Here is a 20,058-nt window from a genome sequence, read left to right on the forward strand (position 1 = left end):
GGAGAGACCGCATGTTTCCGTTGCAGGCCGTGTCAGTGGCACTGTATTGTCCTCAAAGCGGGCAAAAAGTTATTTAGTCTGCCTGGGAGCAAGACATCCTGGTCCGTGACTGGGCTGGGTTTCTTCCTGTAGTCCGTGATTGACTGTAGACCCTGCCACATGCCTCTTGTGTCTGAGCCGTTGAATTGAGATTCTACTTTGTCTCTGTACTGGCGCTTAGCTTGTTTGATAGCCTTGCGGAGGGAATAGCTGCACTGTTTGTATTCAGTCATGTTACCAGACACCTTGCCCTGATTAAAAGCAGTGGTTCGTGCCTTCAGTTTCACACGAATGCTGCCATCAATCCACGGTTTCTGGTTAGGGAATGTTTTAATCGTTGCTATGGGAACGACATCTTCAACGCACGTTTTAATGAACTCGCACACCGTATCAGCGTATTCGTCAATGTTGTTGTCTGACGCAATACGAAACATCTCCCAGTCCACGTGATGGAAGCAGTCTTGGAGTGTGGAGTCAGCTTGGTCGTACCAGCGTTGGACAGACCTCAGCGTGGGAGCTTCTTGTTTTAGTTTCTGTCTGTAGGCAGGGATCAACAAAATGGAGTCGTGGTCAGCTTTTCCGAAAGGGGGGCGGGGCAGGGCCTTATATGCGTCGTGGAAGTTAGAGTAACAATGATCCAGGGTCTTTCCACCCCTGGTTGCGCAATCGATATGCTGATAAAATTTAGGGAGTCTTGTTTTCAGATTAGCCTTGTTAAAATCCCCAGCTACAATGAATGCAGCCTCCGGATAAATCGTTTCCAGTTTGCAGAGAGTTAAATAAAGTTCGTTCAGAGCCATCGATGTGTCTGCTTGGGGGGATATATACGGCTGTGATTATAATCGAAGAGAATTCTCTTGGTAGATAATGCGGTCTACATTTGATTGTGAGGAATTCTAAATCAGGTGAACAGAAGGATTTGAGTTCCTGTATGTTTCTTTCATCACACCATGTCACGTTGGCCATAAGGCATACGCCCCCCCCCGTCTTCTTACCAGAAAGATGTTTGTTTCTGTCGGCGCGATGCGTGGAGAAACCCGCTGGCTGCACCGCTTCGGATTGCGTCTCTCCAGTTAGCCATGTTTCCGTGAAGCAGAGAACGTTACAGTCTCTGATGTCCCTCTGGAATGCTACCCTTGCTCGGATTTCATCAACCTTGTTGTCAAGAGACTGGACATTGGCAAGAAGAATGCTAGGGAGTGGTGCACGATGTGCCCGTCTCCGGAGTCTGACCAGAAGACCGCTTCGTTTCCCTCTTTTTCTGAGTCGTTTTTTTTTTTGGTCGCTGCATGTGATCCACTCGGTTACACTGGTTGTAAGGCAGAACACAGGATCCGCATTGCGAAAAACATATTCTTGGTCGTACTGATGGTGAGTTGACGCTGATCTTATATTCAGTAGTTCTTCTCGGCTGTATGTAATGAAACCTAAGATGACCTGGGGTACTAGTGTAAGAAATAACACGTAAAAAAACAAAAAACTGCATAGTTTCCTAGGAACGCGAAGCGAGGCGGCCATCTCTGTCGGCGCCGGAGTTGATGGCACAGTCATATAGCCTGGCACCTACATAAAGCTGAGTGACTCACTCATTCATGGCTTTGTATCAAAATAAATAAGAACCAAAATGATTTCTGATAGCCTTTAATAAAGATATGTTTTGGTTATCCTGACCTCGACACCATGTACAGTATCTAAATAGCCCTCCCGAAGACACTGCATCGCAGTGCAAAACACCTACCATAGGTGACATGAGTCTCACTACTGTTGAGTAATGTGCTGTTAAAAGTTGTGTAGGTCTTATTTATTTAAAGATCATAGCGAAGTTAGGCGCAATAGGATTTTAAGCAATTGCCTATCCCCTGTGGTTACTATTTTCACACCGTTTTGCACAGCTCTGAGACAAGCATGGGGACTGGTCTTGATAAATCAATGAGATGTTTATTTTCACTGAATCTCCTTTTGGGTATTGGTTAGACTACAATTATACAATTAGTGTGTGGAAATGTTATGCTCTTACTACTGTAGCCTACTCACGACTGTCACTTTGTACAGCGCCATATTTTCCATTCCATCTTAACGGAAACCCTGAGGGTTTTTTATTTTTCTTGGAATAGAAACACCATAATATTAATCAAATTCATGAAGCAAAATTTCAAGCAAGATTTTAAATTCTCTAGTACAGCCACTATTGAAGGCAATCAAGTGCTTCTCAAAGATGCCTTCTGGTGGTCAAACTAGCACTAACTAGCATTGATGGTACCAGTGGTTGGCCATGCAAGCTGTGCTGCAGTACGCTGCAACTTTTAAAGGACAAACCACTGTATGTGTTATTTCATAGTTTTGATGTCTTCACTATTACTCTACAATGGAGAAAATATTTAAAAATTAAGATAAACCCAGGAATGAGTAGGTGTCTCCAAACTTTTGACTGGTACTGTATACAGTGGGGCAAAAAAGTATTTAGTCAGCCACCAATTGTGCAAGTTTTCCCACTTAAAAATATGAGAGAGGCCTGTAATTTTCATCATAGGTACACTTCAACTATGACAGACAAAATGAGGAAAAAAAATCCAGAAAATCACATTGTAGGATTTTTTATGAATTTCTTTGCAAATTATGGTGGAAAATAAGTATTTGGTCAATAACAAAAGTTTATTTCACTACTTTGTTATATACCCTTTGTTGGCAATGACAGAGGTCAAATGTTTTCTGTAAGTCTTCACAAGGTTTTCACACACAGTTGCTGGTATTTTGGCCCATTCCTCCATGCAGATCTCCTCTAGAGCAGTGATGTTTTCGGGCTGTTGCTGGGCAACATGGACTTTCAACTCCCTCCAAAGATTTTCTATGGGGTTGAGATCTGGAGACTGGCTAGGCCACTCCAGGACCTTGAAATGTTTGGGATCATTGTCATGCTGAAAGACCCAGCCACGTTTCATCTTCAATGCCCTTGCTGATGGAAGGAGGTTTTCACTCAAAATCTCACGATACATGGCCCCATTCATTCTTTCCTTTACACGGATCAGTCGTAATGGTCCCTTTGCAGAAAAACAGACCCAAAGCATGATGTTTCCACCCCCATGCTTCACAGTAGGTATGGTGTTCTTTGGATGCAACTCAGCATTCTCTCAACGAGTTGAGTTTTTACCATTTATATTTGGTAAATGCACACATAATGCACACATTCTCCCAATCTTCTTCTGGATCATCCAAATGCTCTCTAGCAAACTTCAGACGGGCCTGGACATGTACTGGCTTAAGCAGGGGGACACGACTGGCACTGCAGGATTTCCTGGCGGCGTAGTGTGTTACTGATGGTAGGCTTTGTTACTTTGGTCCCAGCTCTCTGCAGGTCATTCACTAGGTCCCCCCGTGTGGTTCTGTGATTTTTCCTCACTGTTCTTGTGATCATTTTGACCCCACAGGGTGAGATCTTGCGTGGAGCCCCAGATCGAGGGAGATTATCAGTGGTCTTGTATGTCTTCCATTTCCTAATACTTGCTCCCACAGTTGATTTCTTCAAACCAAGCTGCTTACCTATTGCAGATTCAGTCTTCCCAGCCTGGTGCAGGTCTACAATTTTGTTTCTGGTGTCCTTTAACAGCTCTTTGGTCTTGGCCTTAGTGGAGTTTGGAGTGTGACTGTTTGAGGTTGAGGACAGGTGTCTTTTATATTGATAACAAGTTCAAACAGGTGCCATTAATACAGGTAACAAGTGGAGGACAGAGGAGCCTCTTAAAGAAGAAGTTACAGGTCTGTGAGAGCCAGAAATCTTGCTTGTTTGTAGATGACCAAATACTTATTTTCCACCATAATTTGCAAATAAATTCATTAAAAATCCTACAATGTGATTTTCTGGATTTTTTCTTCTCATTTTGTCTGTCATAGTTGAAGTGTACCTATGATGACAATTACAGGCCTCTCTCATCTTTTTAAGTGGGAGAACTTGCACAATTGGTGGCTGACTAAATGTTTTTTTGCCCCACTGTATATATAGGATTAGATGGCAGTGCAATTTCCTTTTTTTTCCCCATTTCCCTTTTCCCTTTTTTTTTGTGAACAAATGTGTAATGCACTTTCCAAACTGTGAAAGGCAGCAATGAGTAACAAAGTGTCTCGTCTTCCGGGAAATCCACACAAAGAGGTAGAAGATTCAAGTTTGAGCATGTCCGTTGACAGTTCTTTGTAAATTCTGATATAAGAACATGTGACAATAAAGAATTGTAAATAATATTGTAACGCCCTTAACCCAACATTGAGCAACCTTGTCATAATGGTTAAAAGTACTATATGAGGTGTTATTGCCGAACACTGACAAAGTGTAACAGCGTTAGCACCAAGCGGCGTGTTAATAAAACACTGCAACGCGTGGACCCATATACACATTGGCCCAGAGTTAAATTTAAAACTATCAGTGTTGATTCAAAATTGTAGATTCTGCTGTGCAGAAACCCCAATCAGCTAGAGCTAGAGATGAGAAGTGGATATGAAACACGTTTGACAATTCAGGACCCAGGTGGATCCCATTGCCTCAGGAATGGCCCTGTTGAATGGTTCTGTTGCTTTCAAAATTACTCATTGTAGATCCTCCAACTCTCAATGACTTCTGAATGTTATGGAAATGATGGGTTAGGTACAGAATCTGATAAAACAAACAATGAAGGGCCCTATGCAAAACCGGTAGGGTGCCAGCAGGTGTCATTTGCCATAAACCTAGGCTTATTCTTGTATAAAATGGAGTCATTACATGTACAGTACAGACCATTAAGCTAATATCACTTTAAGTAGCTGAGAAACAGATTTATGGCTGACTTCAGGACACGGAATGAACTGAAACTATTTGTTTATAACAGCTATTTCTATTTTTGTACAATTTATCCTGGCATGATCTCCGAAGAGATAAACATGGTCCATTTGTGGGAGTACACCTCAAATACAACTCACACTGCCATGGAATGATTTTTCCCTCCATATGGAAGGATGTTAACTCTCTCTATCGTCAATACTTATAGTCATTGCTTAACCTTTTGAGTTCCATTTTACAACTCCCTCCCTGACTAGCACCATGACTAGCACGAATCTCTTGTGAGATTAGCCAATATTCAAATAATAATAAACCTAAGTGTTTCAAACTGATTTACAGTATATCACCTCAACATGGACAGAGGAAAATCCGTTCTTCGATACTGAGTCCTTGAGATCAACCCACCAGATGTGGCATACATGATAAAGCATAATATGTCTCGACACGGGAGGACTGGGTGGGTCTCCAGTGGGTCACACTACACATTTCCCAGAGTGCCACTTCTCCAAACCCAAAGTTAAAGAAAGCTATGGAAATTACAGAGTTGCCTTAGAAGGAAAAAATAGATACGTTTTGATCATCCTTAAGGCTATTTATTAACGTACTTACTGTGCTCAGCTATAGCATGAGTTTTGTCAGGGATAGTAGAAATGAAAGAAGATTCAATCCTAGGTTTTCTTGTAGCTAACCATTAATGCTACCAAGATTTGCAAATTAAGATTTGCCTTGTCTTTCAGTGATCACTAAGAGACAGAACAATTCATCATAAGAGACATGATTGGTGGCTAAATGTCTAAAAATGGGTAGGATGCACACCATCTTATATTCATTCTTCACATGGGTTCCGCATAGGTTTTATTTTTTTTATTTAAATATATATATATATTTATATATATATATATATTTAACCTTTATTTATCTACCTGCTGTTACCAAATTGGAAACGACAGTTATTGTCCCTTTCCCTGTAACAGATCATATATGTGATTGGAATTGTTTTGGAACTGGAACAATGATTGGATTTGGAAAAGTGGAGGCTGCGAAGGGGAGGATGGAGTGAATGGAATGGCATCAAACACATAGAAACCATGTGTTTGAAACCATTCCCCTTATTCTGCCCCAGCCATTACCACGAGCCAGTCCTCCGCAATTAAGGTGCCACCAACCTCCTGTGATTTGGAAATATATTGGAACAAATTCTGCAGAATTATAAAATAAAGTAGAGCCATTAAAAATAGCTTCTAATAGCACAATGACTGATAACTGCATTTAAACCTCAGATCTCTGACAGCTCATAGAGAATTAGATTCTATACAACTAATCTAATATATGGATTGTAAAGACATTAGCAGAAATTAGCCTACAACAATAAAGGTGCATGCACACACTAAAACAAAACAGTTGCATTTTCAGATGCCGAGTGCCTTTACATTTAGAAAAGCACAAGAAGTGAATGTTGTTTTTCCTCCTTCCTTTGTCTGTGGTGTGGATATGTATAATGGGAGACCAATGTCTGGTTCCTAACCATACTTTGCTCTATAACTGTTGATTTTTGCATCCCCATCCTGTTCCCTCATGTGTGAAATGACCGTCTGGTCTGGGCCATTTAAAGATCCAGGGCCAAACTCCAGGGGAGCTGTCGCCTGCCCAGACACACACGTGTAACATAGCACCAGATTGCATACACAGGCCATTAACAGCAGGAGGAAAAGTCATTTCACTCCAGTTAACTCCAATATCGAAGCAGTATCTGTCCTTACATATATACTTTTTTTTTTATCATAGTGAGACCCATACCCCAGGATACTTTGTTGCTTATGTAGAAGTAGTTTTTAAAAAAACTGTTGAGGGACATCAAATAAAAAACATTTTTTGGGTTGCACAACCATTCATAACAACATTAGCATTATTCCAGGAGGTGTCTCTGAAAGGTGGGGAGTGGACACGGTCCCAGATTGACCCCTTGCAGTGGTCATTAGACACAGCCGAACACAGCCGGTCAGTGAGCTTAACTAGAATCAGTGTTAAACAGAACCCACCAAGGAGGGATACTTGCACAAGACCTAAAACACACGTAGAGTCATCCAGGCCAGGTTTGAAACTTATCGACCATATCGAAACACACTTAGGCCTAATAAAAAGTGCAAGAGTAAAAATGCCCTCCGTCCATGTGAAAACACTGGCGTTAACTGAAGTGTGGTAAAAACTCTTGCCAGATGTATGTCAGACTTCTGCTGCTGGGCACTTTTCCCAAAAACTGAGCATAAAGAAATACTTGCACTTATGATTAGCCTAAATGACTTAATTGTGACAGAAATAGATACATGTCTCCTTCCTTCTAGCTCATTTACACATGTTAAAGATTATTCACAACAAGACTCTCTATATTTACTGATGCTGGGTTTTAAAATGAGGTATACTTGATGTCAAGCAAACTCAGTGGTTGTAGAATTACACAGTATTTAGTGTTCAAACACAATGAGTTTTTATTTTTGAACAATTAATTTGCAACATAAATGAGTATTTCCTTAATATAGACTAATTAACACTTTTATTTTCAGCCATGTCCATTTTCACAAAGTCTGCTGCCACCGTGTCTTTAGAATTTTTTGTCAGATGTTACTATGGAATACTGAAGTATAATTACAAGCATTTCATAAGTGTCAAAGGCTTTTATTGACAATTACATGAAGTTGATGCAAAGAGTCAATATTTGCAGTGTTGACCCTTCTTTTTCAAGACCTCTGCAATCCGCCCTGGCATGCTGTCAATTAACTTCTGGGCCATAACTTCTGGGCCTGACTGATGGCAGCCCATTCTTGCATAATCAATGCTTGGAGTTTGTCAGAATTTGTGGGTTTTTGTTTGTCCACCCGCCTCTTGAGGATTGGCCACAAGCTCTCAATGGGATTAAGGTCTGGGGAGTTGCCTGGCCATGAACCCAAAATATCGATGTTTTGTTCCCTGAGCCACTTAGTTATCACTTTTGCCTTATAGCAAGGTGCTCCATCATGCTGGAAAAGGAATTGTTCGTCACCAAACTGGTTGGGAGAAGTTTCTCTCAGAGTATGTGTTGGTAGCATTCTATATTCATGGCTGTGTTCTTAGGCAAAACTGTGAGTGAGCCCACTCCCTTGGCTGAGAAGCAACCCCACACATGAATGGTCTCAGGATGCTTTACTGTTGGCATGACACAGGACTGATGGTAGTGCCCACCTTGTCTTCTCTGGACAAGCTTTTTTCCAGATGCCCCAAACAATCGGAAATGAGATTCATCAGAGAAAATGACTTTACCCCAGTCCTCAGCAGTCCAATCCCTGTACCTTTTGCAGAATATCAGTCTGTTTCTGATGTTTTTCCTGGAGAGAAGTGGCTTCTTTGCTGCCCTTCTTGACACCAGGCCATCCTCCAAAAGTCTTCGCCTCACTGTGGGTGCAGATGCACTCACACCTGCCTGCTGCCATTCCTGAGCAAGCTCTGTACTGTTGGTGCCCCGATCCCGCAGCTGAATCAACTTTAGGAGACGGTCCTGGCGCTTGCTGGACTTTCTTGGGCGCCCTGAAGCCTTCTTCACAACAATTGAACTGCTCTCCTTGAATTTCTTGATGATCCGATAAATTGTTGATTTAGGTGCAATCTTACTGGCAGCAATATCCTTGCCTGTGAAGCTCTTTTGCAATGATGACGACACGTGTTTCCTTGCAGGTAACCATGGTTGACAGAGGAAGAACAATGATTCCAAGCACCACCCTCCTTTTGAAGCTTCCAGTCTGTTATTCGAACTCAATCAGCATGACAGAGGGATCTCCAGCCATGTCCTCGTCAACACTCATACCTGTGTTAACAAGACAATCACTGACATGATGTCATCTGGTCCTTTTGTGGCAGTGCTAAAATGCAGTGGACATGTTTTTGGGGGTTTCAGTTTATTTGCATGGCAAAGAGGGACTTTGCAATTAATTTCAATTCATCTGATCACTCTTCATAACACTCTGGAGTATATGCAAATTGCCATGATACAAACTGAGGCAGCAGACTGTGAAAATTAATATTTGTGTCATTCTCAAAACTTTTGGCCACGACTGTACACAGTAACTGCAGTAGAAAACTTTCACATGCATATGGTTGTTTACACACCAAACATTCTATTTCCCTCTTCATATGTCAATGTACACAGTAGAAATTGAGGGTGGAGACATAGAGCAGGACAGGATGGCCAACTGGTCAAATTTCTTTCAGGATGACCAAATTTTACCCTTTGTGGTTTCCATATCCAAAATATCAGTCTGATCATTGAATACAGTATGTCCCACAGTGTCCTCAATGTGGATTTACATTATAACTATTGCTGTCTATGGTTTTAAAGGAAATGGTTTAGACATACCACAGTGAACATGTGCATTGCGTGCTGTATCATGGGCAATGGTGTTTTTCCTCAAACAAGTTATTGTATAATTTGTTTATTTAAACATTTTATTTACATTATTCTAATTGGGGAATGTGTCTGGTGAATGGTCCTTAAATTGGAGTACTACACTGAGTCCACAGACACTGTTAGTATGCAATAAATATTACACACTGAGTATATAAAACATTAAAAACACCTGGTCTTTCCTTGACATAGACTGACCAGGTGAATCCAGGTGAAAGCTATTATCCCTTATTGACGTCACCTGTTAAATCCACTTCAATCAGTGTAGAGCAGGTATTCCCGAACAGGGGTAGGTACGCGCAATGCCGTTGGGGGTACGCCAAATAAAAATGTGATTCATATTTTACATTTTATATATATATATTTTAAAACATTTTTCGACACATTTTCAAACAGTACATTTATATTTTCCAACGGGATATACATTTGGGTGAATATTTTTCTCGCCTGAGTAGCCTCGTTTCACGGCCCAAAATAAAATTAAACCATCTCCTGTTCAAGGAAATAACAACACAATGTCAAATACAGGTATCCTATTCAAATAATTAACATCCAATCACATCAACTGTTACTCTCTCGTGGAAAACCTTCACTCTTGCGCAGACATTTAGAAATGAAACATGACAATTTGAAAAATAAGCCACAGGAGTTTCTTGAGCAAGAATAAAGATGACTTTCAAGTAGTAAGACATGTATAAAAGCAACAGATACCATTAATAACAAGGGGCTAGAAGCATCTTATATGGTGAGCTACCAAGTGGCTAGGACAGGCAAGACCCATATTATTGTGGAGGACTTAATTCTTCCCGCTGCCACAGATATGGCTGGGACAATGCTGGTGGAAAGGGCCAAAAAAACTACACAGACAATTACTTAATCAAACAACACTGTTTCACAACGCATCAGTGAAATGGCAGGGGATGTTTTTAAACAATTACTGCTTCGCATACAAGCCAGTGAATTCTATGCATTACAGCGGATGAGTCAACAGACGTGGCGGGCCCGGCACAGTTCCTGGTATATGTCCGTTACGTTTATGGGGGGTCAATTAAGGAAGACATCCTCTTCTGCAAACCATTGGAAACTGGGACAACATGAGAGAATATTTTTAAAGTACTGGACAGCATTGTGACATCAAATGGACTTTCTTGGTCAAGACGTGTTGGTATCTGTACTGATGGTGCAAAAGCCATGACATGGAGACATAGTGGAGTGGTAACTCGTGTGCAAGCAGTTGCTCCCGAAGCCACTTGGGTACACTGTAGCATCTACCGAGAGGCTCTTGCTGCCAAGGGAATGCCTGACAACTTGAAAGACGTTTTGGACACTACAGTGAAAATGATTAACTTTGTTAAAGCAAGGCCGCTGAACTCTTGTCTATTTTCTGCATCATGAAATTATATGGGCAGTGTTTTTACAACATACATAAGTGCGATGGTTATCAAGGGGCAAATAATTGACATGTTTTTTTTAATTGAGGGACAAGCTTAAAGTTTTCTTCGCTGACTATAATTTTCACTTGTCTGACCGCTTGCGTGATGACAAGGCTATGATTAAGAAGTTGGAGCTCTTTTTGTCTGCATTAGCAAGGACAACACACAGCTCTTTCCGTCATTGTATGATTGTTTGTGTGCAAATGAACTCAAGCTTACGGACGATGTCAAATGTGATATAGCGAAGCACCTGAGCGAGCTGGGTGCGCAATTACACAAGTACTTTCCAAAAACAGATGACACAAACAACTGGATTCGTTATCCCTTTCATGCCCTGCCTCTGGTCCACTTACCGATATCTGAACAAGAGAGCCTCATCATAATTGCAAAAAATAGAATTGAATCAGAAGCCACTGCCAGATTTCTGGATTGGGCTGCACTCGGAGTATCCTGCCTTGGCAAATTGTGCTGTTAAGACACTGATGCCCTTTGCAATCACGTACCTATGTGAGAGTGGATTCTCGGCCCTCGTTAGAATGAAAACGAAATACAGGCACAGACTGTGTGTGGAAAAGGATATAAGACTGAGACTCTCTCCAATACAACCCAAGGTTGCAGAGTTATGTGCATCCTTTCATGCACACCCTTCACCATTTTTGATGAACAAATAAGGTTTTATATGTAAGATCGCTAAATAAAGAAAGAAAATTATTGAGTATTATTCTATTATTATTTGTGCCCTGGTCCTTCAAGAGCTCTTTGTCACTTCCCACGAGCCGGGTTGTGACAAAAACTCACACTCATTCTTATGTTTAATAAATGTATCGTATAGTGTTTGTGTGGCAGACTTACAATGATGGCAAAAAACAACATTTGAGAGTGCGTTGACCCTGGTGCTAGAGAGGGTACGCAGCTGGAGGTTGAATGTTTGAAGTGGTACGGGACTAGAAACATTTTGACTTGCATTGGATTTGTGGAAGCTACTCTGTGTAGCTTCCACAGTTAGTGTGAACCAGCTCACCCCTAAGACTATACACAAACTCTGGCTCTGTGAGATCCTTCTGGCAGGTATTGCACACCAGACCCTTATCCAATTTCAGCATTCTTTTTGAGGCTTGGGCCTGAGGGGACAAGAGACGAATATGAATGCAATGCACAACATGTACTAATAAAACGGAGTCTACTTCCGCATTACGGAAACCCTGAAGATTCCCATTGTAAACAAAGCAAGTGCATCCCTGAGAAAATATTGAAGCGTGTGCTCACCCAAGTGTACTTGTGTCTAAGGAGTTCTACCTGGGCCAGGCCCCTCTCTACCCCTGCCATTCGTCTTTGATGGAAAGTCCCTCGAAGGGACCCCAACAAGAACTGGGAGACCAGCTGAACAGACCAGGAATCCGGCAGAACCTGGAGGACTGTATCCAGGTCAAAAGCAGCAGCGTTGGCATTCAACAGGTCCACGGCCGCACTCGCTAGCTCATTGGAGCACATGTAGATCTGGAGCAGGGTGAGGAAAAGGGTGTGTTCCAGTTCCCTTTCCTGCCACCCAGCAGCCCTCCTGCAGTAGGCCCCTGCAACCTGGAGGTCTCTCTCTTTGTGGACCAAGGTCTGTAGGGCCTGATAGTGGTCACCAGCTCTCCCGAGCAGGATGGCCTGCTCGGTGTGCAGGACTGTCGGCTGGATGGCCTCTGTAATATCAGTCATACTTATATTATTATAAAACAATAATCACATACACTATTCAATCTAACCTGGGAATCAGGTTTCGAGAGAGAAGAAAAAACAAATATGAATGATGAATGAATAGGAAGTTTATTAAGCTACATCAATCCGAATGAATATAGAGTTTAGTAAGCTACATCATTCTTAGAGCGCAACAAGAGTAATAATTATATTTATCCTGTTAAGTAGTTTTGATTAAATAGTTAGGTGAGTAAGGACTTCCTACATTCATTAAGCATGATACATTTTCATATGACTCACATACCATGTACTGTCATGGTGTCATAGAGGGAAGACTGCCACAGCAACTGTTGCAGTTTATCTCTGGTCATTCCTCCATCTGAATCCGTACCCTTTCCATTCTGTAAGGCTCCGAGTATATGGGTGACATATGCGGTGGCCAAAAGGGTATGATGCTTCTCCTCCTGAGAAATGATAAAAAGGGGGGGGGGGAATACAAATATGTGCCTTTAATTCATTTCAAACAACAGTTTGTTATGGGTAAAAGTGGTGTGGTGCTATTGATATACTGGTGGTACCAACCTTGCTTTTCAAATCATGGACCAGAAATTCCAGGAACAACATCAAAGCTAGAGAGTACTTCTTTAAAAAAGTGAGGACATCCTCCTGTGCAAATGTGTCTTGGTCTTCTGGATCTCTTTTTGTGAAAATCTGTATTCCAACCTTAAAAGTTACAGTAAAGAACTTACACTAAAATAGGTCAACATGAGGTATAGTTCCGATCAAATAATGATGTTATTTATTATAATTATTATAATTTATTATAATTATAATATTTGTATACTTTCTACAGTTGAGCTATATGGATACTCAGATACCTCCTGGTTTCTTTGGAGAGCCCAGTCTGCAAACGTCCAAACGACGTCTCTCTGTTTTAGTCGACTGAGAGTTCTCACAATGTGCTCATACACATTTGAACATGAGCTGTCTTCATATTGCCCATCAGTAATTTTCACCCAAGTCTGCAACATCATAAGGACTTTAAGTTCTACCGGGAGTCTACCAAGGCCAAATAACATTTGTGATGACAGTACTTTTACACATCTTATTTTCAGTATGGTCTGAAAACCTAATTTAAGCAGAAACTACATTATATCATTGTTCACTGTCTTACAACACAAATATGGTACAAAGTAAAATACAAAGAATATGTTATTGATTAGACTGGCTAAAATAAATGCAAATCATCTATTTATTGAATGCTAAACTCAGAGATTACCTGGATTGCTTTGATATGGTGACCATGACTCTGGTAGAGTAATCCAAGTGTGAAAAATCTGAGATGACAGTATAATGAAATTATAGCAGTATTATATTAAATGAAGCATTGCAAGATTCAAATATGTTGTTCTCATACTGAACAGCCACCCATTCTCACCTCTTGTGCAGCTCAAGGAGAGGCACACATTTGTCGATTGAGCAGGAATTGGGAGAGGACACAAGTGCATCCAGGTCTACTCTGTCACCTTGCTCTGTGTACATTCTCAGTTGTGCAGTATCGATATCCTCACTGCACTTAACTCCCTGCTTCGTTCCTCGAACCACCCTTAGGAAATCGGCCAGGAAGTCTAAATACTGTTGAAATGTGGTCCTGTCCTCTTGCCGTAGTGCCAAGAGCTCCTTTGCATTGTTCACTTTGACCAGCTGGGAATGAAAGGTCTCACAGAGTGGTTCCATCTCTGGATACAAGCTGATGATTTCTCTAGGGTCCAACTCCCCTTTGCTGTCGAAAACAGGAATGAATAATTGAAACATTATTGAAACATTTCAACAGACAGCAGAACTAATAATTCAAACTGTTTTAACAAAGCAATAAATAATGCTAGTGACATGATCTACTTTTACTATGATTGAAGGTAGTTTCTTTAAATTAGGGGTCCATACTGAAAATAAGATGTGGAAAAGGACTGTCCTCACATAAAAAGTTCTTTGGCCTCTGAAAAAGACCCCTGGTAGAATTTAATGAATCCATCCATGCAAGTGATGGCCTTATGCAGCTCCTGTCAAATCAAATACAACATTTGTAAAATCAAATAATATCACTTATCTTCTAAGATCTGGTACATATTACAAATAAACATATTTTAAATCAATTTATTTTTCTCAAGTCACTGGGGCTGAAGTTAATGTATTTGCAACTAAATCTTACGAGCAACACGTTAATGTATGTCTAAATTTAGTACCCATAAACCCAGATTTCAAAGCTTTCAAGACAGACAAAGTATAATGAAAAAGTCATGAACAGAAGGCATATTCATTCAAGAATACTCAATTCAACCCTCGACCTATAACTTGAGAATCTACCATGATTCCAACAAATCTCTGATTCCATCTGTTGCCTTCATCATACACCTCCATGTGCATCTCAATAACTGATGAACATGATTACCCTGATGAAATATTACATTCATATACCATGTTATGAGGGTATTCATTTATTTAATGCTGTCTACACATCAGTTATCAAGTTCTAATATAGAATAAGGTTCTGATGCAATTTTGAACTTGTAGTCCTGTGGATTAGGCTATTGTAGTATGTTTGATTTGATTTTGATTTGATTTGGATCTTTTTTAGTCCCCATTTAGACTAATCTTCCAAGAGTCCTTAAACATTTTAAAATACAATTTATAATACAAACACACTTTCACATATAACATACTATTACAAACATACATAATATACTAGCATAATGACCCAATAAATACTCAATCTAAAAAATATTGATTCTTCATCTACTATAGTCCCACAACATTTCTATATACTATATTCAAATGGTTTCAAAATAATGTTTAAATTTATATATTGAAAGGTTTCTAGTTTGCTCAGTTAATTTATTCTATTCCTTTATTGCTCTAAATCGAAATGTTCTTTTGCCTATTTCTCTTTTCTGTCTGGATAACACAAAGATGGTGGACAATCTATTCCTAGTATTTACGGAATGTCTGTCTCTTACCAACTGAATACCGTTGTGAATAGAACTTGGCCGTTTTAAATATGTATATTATAAAATAAAATAATCATGTTTTTTTTTCATTTATCTTGTCGATTGATGACCAACCAAGAACACAGCGCATGACTGCAACAGAGGAACCATATCTCCACCTTAAAATAATCCTTGCTGCTTTATTCTGTGCATTCTGCAGTCTCCTAACTTGTGAATATGTGAATAGTTGGATTTGTTTTTGTCTTTATTTTCTAGGATGGAAGAGTCAAGGAAGATGAGAGATTAATCATCTGTTAAACTTTTTATAATCTGTGTTTTACCTTGTAAGAACCCTTGGGTACAAGAGCTTGCATTGTCTGGGTTCGACTTGCCTGCCTGGCCTGAGTCCTAATTACGTGAGAGTTGTAGTTCTTATTCTTGGTGTTCAGTTAGGCAATTTGATTCAGAGTCAAAAGGAGATCTTGTTTATTGTCAGTGATTACCTTGTAAGAAACCTGTGGAAGATGAGCTTGAACTCCACCAAGCAGTTCCAATGCCTCCTCCACTCTCTCACACCTTACCAGGGTTTGGATCTGCTCCTCAAATGGTACATGGGACAAACCGAGGATCTCTCTCTCCATAAAAATGTACACACCCTCTAAAGAGAGGATAACATTGACATGTTCTGACAGAAACCCCAAACAGAGTATTTGAACCAGAGTGGAAGTCACAGTATGCAGAATGACCACAATGAAACATTGTCACATTGTCATTGTCACTGACTGACTGACTGAATGAATGAATGAAATGAATAAACATTTAAATGTGTTATTGGGTGGCAGCTTGATTGATTTGTTGGTCCAATACACTGTAAAACATTTCTTGTAAATTACTGTAGAAAAAGGTACAGTATGTTACCATACTGTATTTTTGCAGTATTCAATACTGTTACTGTGATCTTTTTTTACTATTGTTTTTATGGTAAGTTACAGGCAACTGGCTGCCTGTAAGTTACAGTAAAACAACAGTATAATGCATTACAGTGATCGTATTATGGTAATTGTAATGAATGAACGAATGGGTTAATTCATTAATTTAATTAATTGGGGGTGAAATGGGGTTTGTATTTGACAGTATTTTATCGTAATTACATTGAATTGCTGCAAGCAGGTTGGCTGCTAGGTAATGTGTTTACATATTACAGCATATCAATGAATGCCAGTTTGGAAGCCTTTGTTAAGGTCTCCAGAAGTGCAAGTGATATAAGACCACATTTTGGTCATTTATATCACTTGCAATTCTAGAGGCCTTAACAAAGGCTTCCAAATAGTGACGGGGCTAAACAGACCAAAGGACATGTCAAATACTCAACCATTAAAGGTTTAAGACTTGCGGAACCTCCGAAATGTCGCTTATATACTTTTAATTTATAGGACACTACTACCACATTTCAGTTAAATTGGCACTCTTGGAACATCACAAGGCACACAAGGCATGCCTCAAAATATGTTAATGAGCAAGAAACAACAATATCACCCACTAGTGGTCAAAAGGTTTGGGTGCTCCAAAATACTGTACTGTACTTTTTTCTGTGGGGTGGAAGTTAAAAGCCATCGGAAATGCAGCACCAAATAACATATTTTTTACATTAAAGAATGTACGATTTTGTCAACCATGTGCTCTTTGAGCGCCGTTATACTTTGATAATTCACAAATACAGTAAGTGAACTGCTACTGTATTTTACACAGCATATTTTATGGTAAAGTCCAAAATACATCAAATATTACGAGAATGTCCAAAATACGTCAAATATTTCCCAGCCGTTGAATATTTTCACATAATGCAATGTTTTTTATGGTAATCTACTGTATTCAGTTTATACAATGATTTAGAGTTTTTATTTGATTTTACCTTTATTTAACTAGGCAAGTCAGTTAAGAACAAATTCTTATTTTCAATGACGGCCTAGGAACAGTGGGTTAACTGCCTTGCTCAGGGGCAGAACGACAGATTTGTACCTTGTCAGCTCGGGGATTACGATCTTGCAACCTTTCGGTTACTAGTCCAACGGTCTAACCACTAGGCTACGCTGCCGCCCCAAGAGTGATAATAACAGGATGGTTTTACAGTGTACCTGTTGTTGAGAGTAGGCCCCTGGCCCTAATCAGAGGCACAGTCTGTTTGAGATGCTGATCCACCATACTGTAGACATAGAGAGCCTGAGGCTGCAGGGCCAGGATGTAAGGGTAACACACCACCGCTGCCAACAGCTCCTCAGGCCACTGCACTGGAGGCCGCTGGCATATGCCATTCTTCATGACAAACATGCCTGTGGCAAAGAAATAATAGTACATCTATACAACAAATATCCTATAGATACGTAAACTGTACCAACCAACACGTTATTTTAAATAACACATAATAGCCACTCATTTTGTAGTCTATAGCGATATCTTACAGTAAATGTGTAAAAACAGGAAATCTATACTTTTCCCAGCAGTGGATTTGTATCCTTCTGCCGTCATGAACGGCGATATAAACATGACCAATTATTTATTTTAAGCTACTCGTGTGTAGTTGTTTATATTATGTACAGGCACAGTGCTTGACTATAAAATCAGACAAAGTAGCTGTCTATAAGGTGTCTGCGTCTGGTGTGTTTGTCCACAGGCATTCTTTTGAAGGGCACAGAGCATGTGCTGCGTGCGAGTGTAATTGCTTTCATGACAGCAGCTCTTACCCAAGGAGCCAGGCCCATTTAAAAGGAATTCCCCTTTTCCTGCGGTGCTCACAATGATATTCTGCCTGCTCAGGTTGTGAGGGAAGAGATCAACGGTGCTTCCACTCTTGTGGTCGTGGAGGAAATACCTGTCACTGGTGGCCACACACAAAGTGTTATCATCCACAGCTAAGGCCACAGGGTCCTGGGGTAGAGACACCTCTTTAACACAATCCCATCTCTCCACCCCCACAACATGGATCCGGACCACTCTGCTCCTGCTAGAGACTGTCACCAGCTCCACACACACAGACTGCGATGAGGTTGACAGTGCCGATTCACACACCTCAAAGAAAGACACGTGTTGGATCCGCTTCAGGAAAGGAAGGGGTTCTAGGGAGAACATGTTGAGGGCGCTAACGGAACGATCCCACAGAACCAGAAGGTGATTGAGAACTGGTATCACCCTTAATTGGGTGACTGGGCTGCTTGAGCCTAGCAGTTTCATCCTCCCCTCCCGAGGACTTTGACTGGAGTCCTTCGTGTCACTGCTGCTGGGTAGGATAAGGTGTTGGACCAATGAGTCTTTGGTTCCAATGTATATATTTCTGTCATAACACTCCAGGCTATGGATGCTGAATTTGTCTTTTTCTTTAGGGTTGGGAAGTTTTTCATAGACTTGCACTTGAGTGAAGGCTTTCAAACTCATTGCTACTGTATTTGTTGATGTATGCCGATGCTGTTCTCGATATTAGATTAGAATACCCTAGACAAAAAAAATAAAGCAAATCATGTTTCATCAATGATCTACAACTGAACCCAAAAAAGCTGGAAATGGAAATGTATTTCACCAATGTTGTCACAATGTTGTCACACAGACAATAATGCAAATCTATCATCAAATGAAAAAGTATATTCACGGGGTTTAGATGAACATCTATTCATATTTATTCGAATAAATTGTCCTTACCTCGATCTTGTGTTGTTAGAAATCCCTTCTCATGTGAAGTGTAGTTTGACCTCATCATGTGACTCCCATCCTGAGAGGAAGTCTGTGTCAGCCTTTTACACCACTTATTCTCAGCCTAGGAGTACAATTGCACAATGCCACCACAAGTTAAACCATAAAACAGTTTTACAAGGATGAAAACAATCTGTGTGTTGAGGAATTATATTTTGACGTGCCACAAAACCTCAAATTAATTGTAGTGTTTGGTTTGTGGTCAGTCGCAAATGTGTGTAGGTGAACAATTCAGCATAAACTGGGGTATGTTTAGTATGGTGCAACATTCAGAATGTTATAGAAATGTAACAGGCCTTTCTGTAATATGGCAAAGAAAGTGCTCTTCCAAGATGTCATGTTTATTTGAAAAGTGTTTCAGCCTTTTAAATAAGCCAGAGAGGACTTACAACTTTTCAATGTACAGTATACACTGTTGTCTATTTTACAGCAAGTTTAGTGCACTGTGTGTGTGACCTGACATAATTGGTTACGTCCTCTGGGTGGCATCATTGCTACAGGTTTCTTCCCAGAAACAGCCCTCAAAATCTTCGGTACAAAGGACAAAAGGGCATGACCCCATACGTTTTATTAATTAAAGCAAAGCAGTGTCATTCATTTAACACGACAGATACATTCAATTTTAGGCATTCATAAAAGAGGGTCACATTTTTTAGTTGAACAAAAGATTGTCACCTTATTTGAACTACTACAAAACAACTACTACATTGATGTGAATAATGATGAACACATATGACACGCAAACAGGACAGAACTAATGTGCAGACAAAATTATTGGGGTCAACTACACCCCTTTGTCATGTAGATCATCACAAGTTAAATTGTTCTGTGAATTATACATTTAACTTGGCAAACAATTCTATTACTTCTCTTGAAAAGGGAAGCTACAGGTGGACATCAAAGGGTCCTGTCCTCACAATCATCACATTAGCAATGAAACAA

At 40.2% G+C, this 20,058-nt stretch overlaps 1 protein-coding gene across 1 annotated transcript; it reads right to left on the minus strand.

Annotated features, from left to right (window-relative positions):
- Window positions 1-11,539: 11,539 nt before the first annotated feature.
- Window positions 11,540-19,140, minus strand: si:ch211-266g18.9 (transforming growth factor-beta receptor-associated protein 1). Its single transcript, XM_024429707.2, has 12 exons — window positions 19,066-19,140; window positions 18,117-18,861; window positions 17,511-17,705; window positions 15,879-16,033; window positions 14,369-14,451; window positions 13,830-14,174; window positions 13,671-13,728; window positions 13,270-13,413; window positions 12,974-13,114; window positions 12,696-12,855; window positions 11,975-12,396; window positions 11,540-11,829 (listed from the first exon to the last, which is right to left on the minus strand). The coding sequence occupies exons 2-12, from the start codon at window positions 18,802-18,804 to the stop codon at window positions 11,689-11,691; spliced, it is 2,532 nt and encodes an 843-aa protein (XP_024285475.1). The 5' UTR covers window positions 18,805-18,861; window positions 19,066-19,140; the 3' UTR covers window positions 11,540-11,688.
- Between the last annotated feature and the right edge of the window lie 918 nt (window positions 19,141-20,058).

Source organism: Oncorhynchus tshawytscha, linkage group LG08 (assembly GCF_018296145.1).
Source record: "Oncorhynchus tshawytscha isolate Ot180627B linkage group LG08, Otsh_v2.0, whole genome shotgun sequence".
Lineage (NCBI taxonomy): Eukaryota > Metazoa > Chordata > Actinopteri > Salmoniformes > Salmonidae > Oncorhynchus > Oncorhynchus tshawytscha.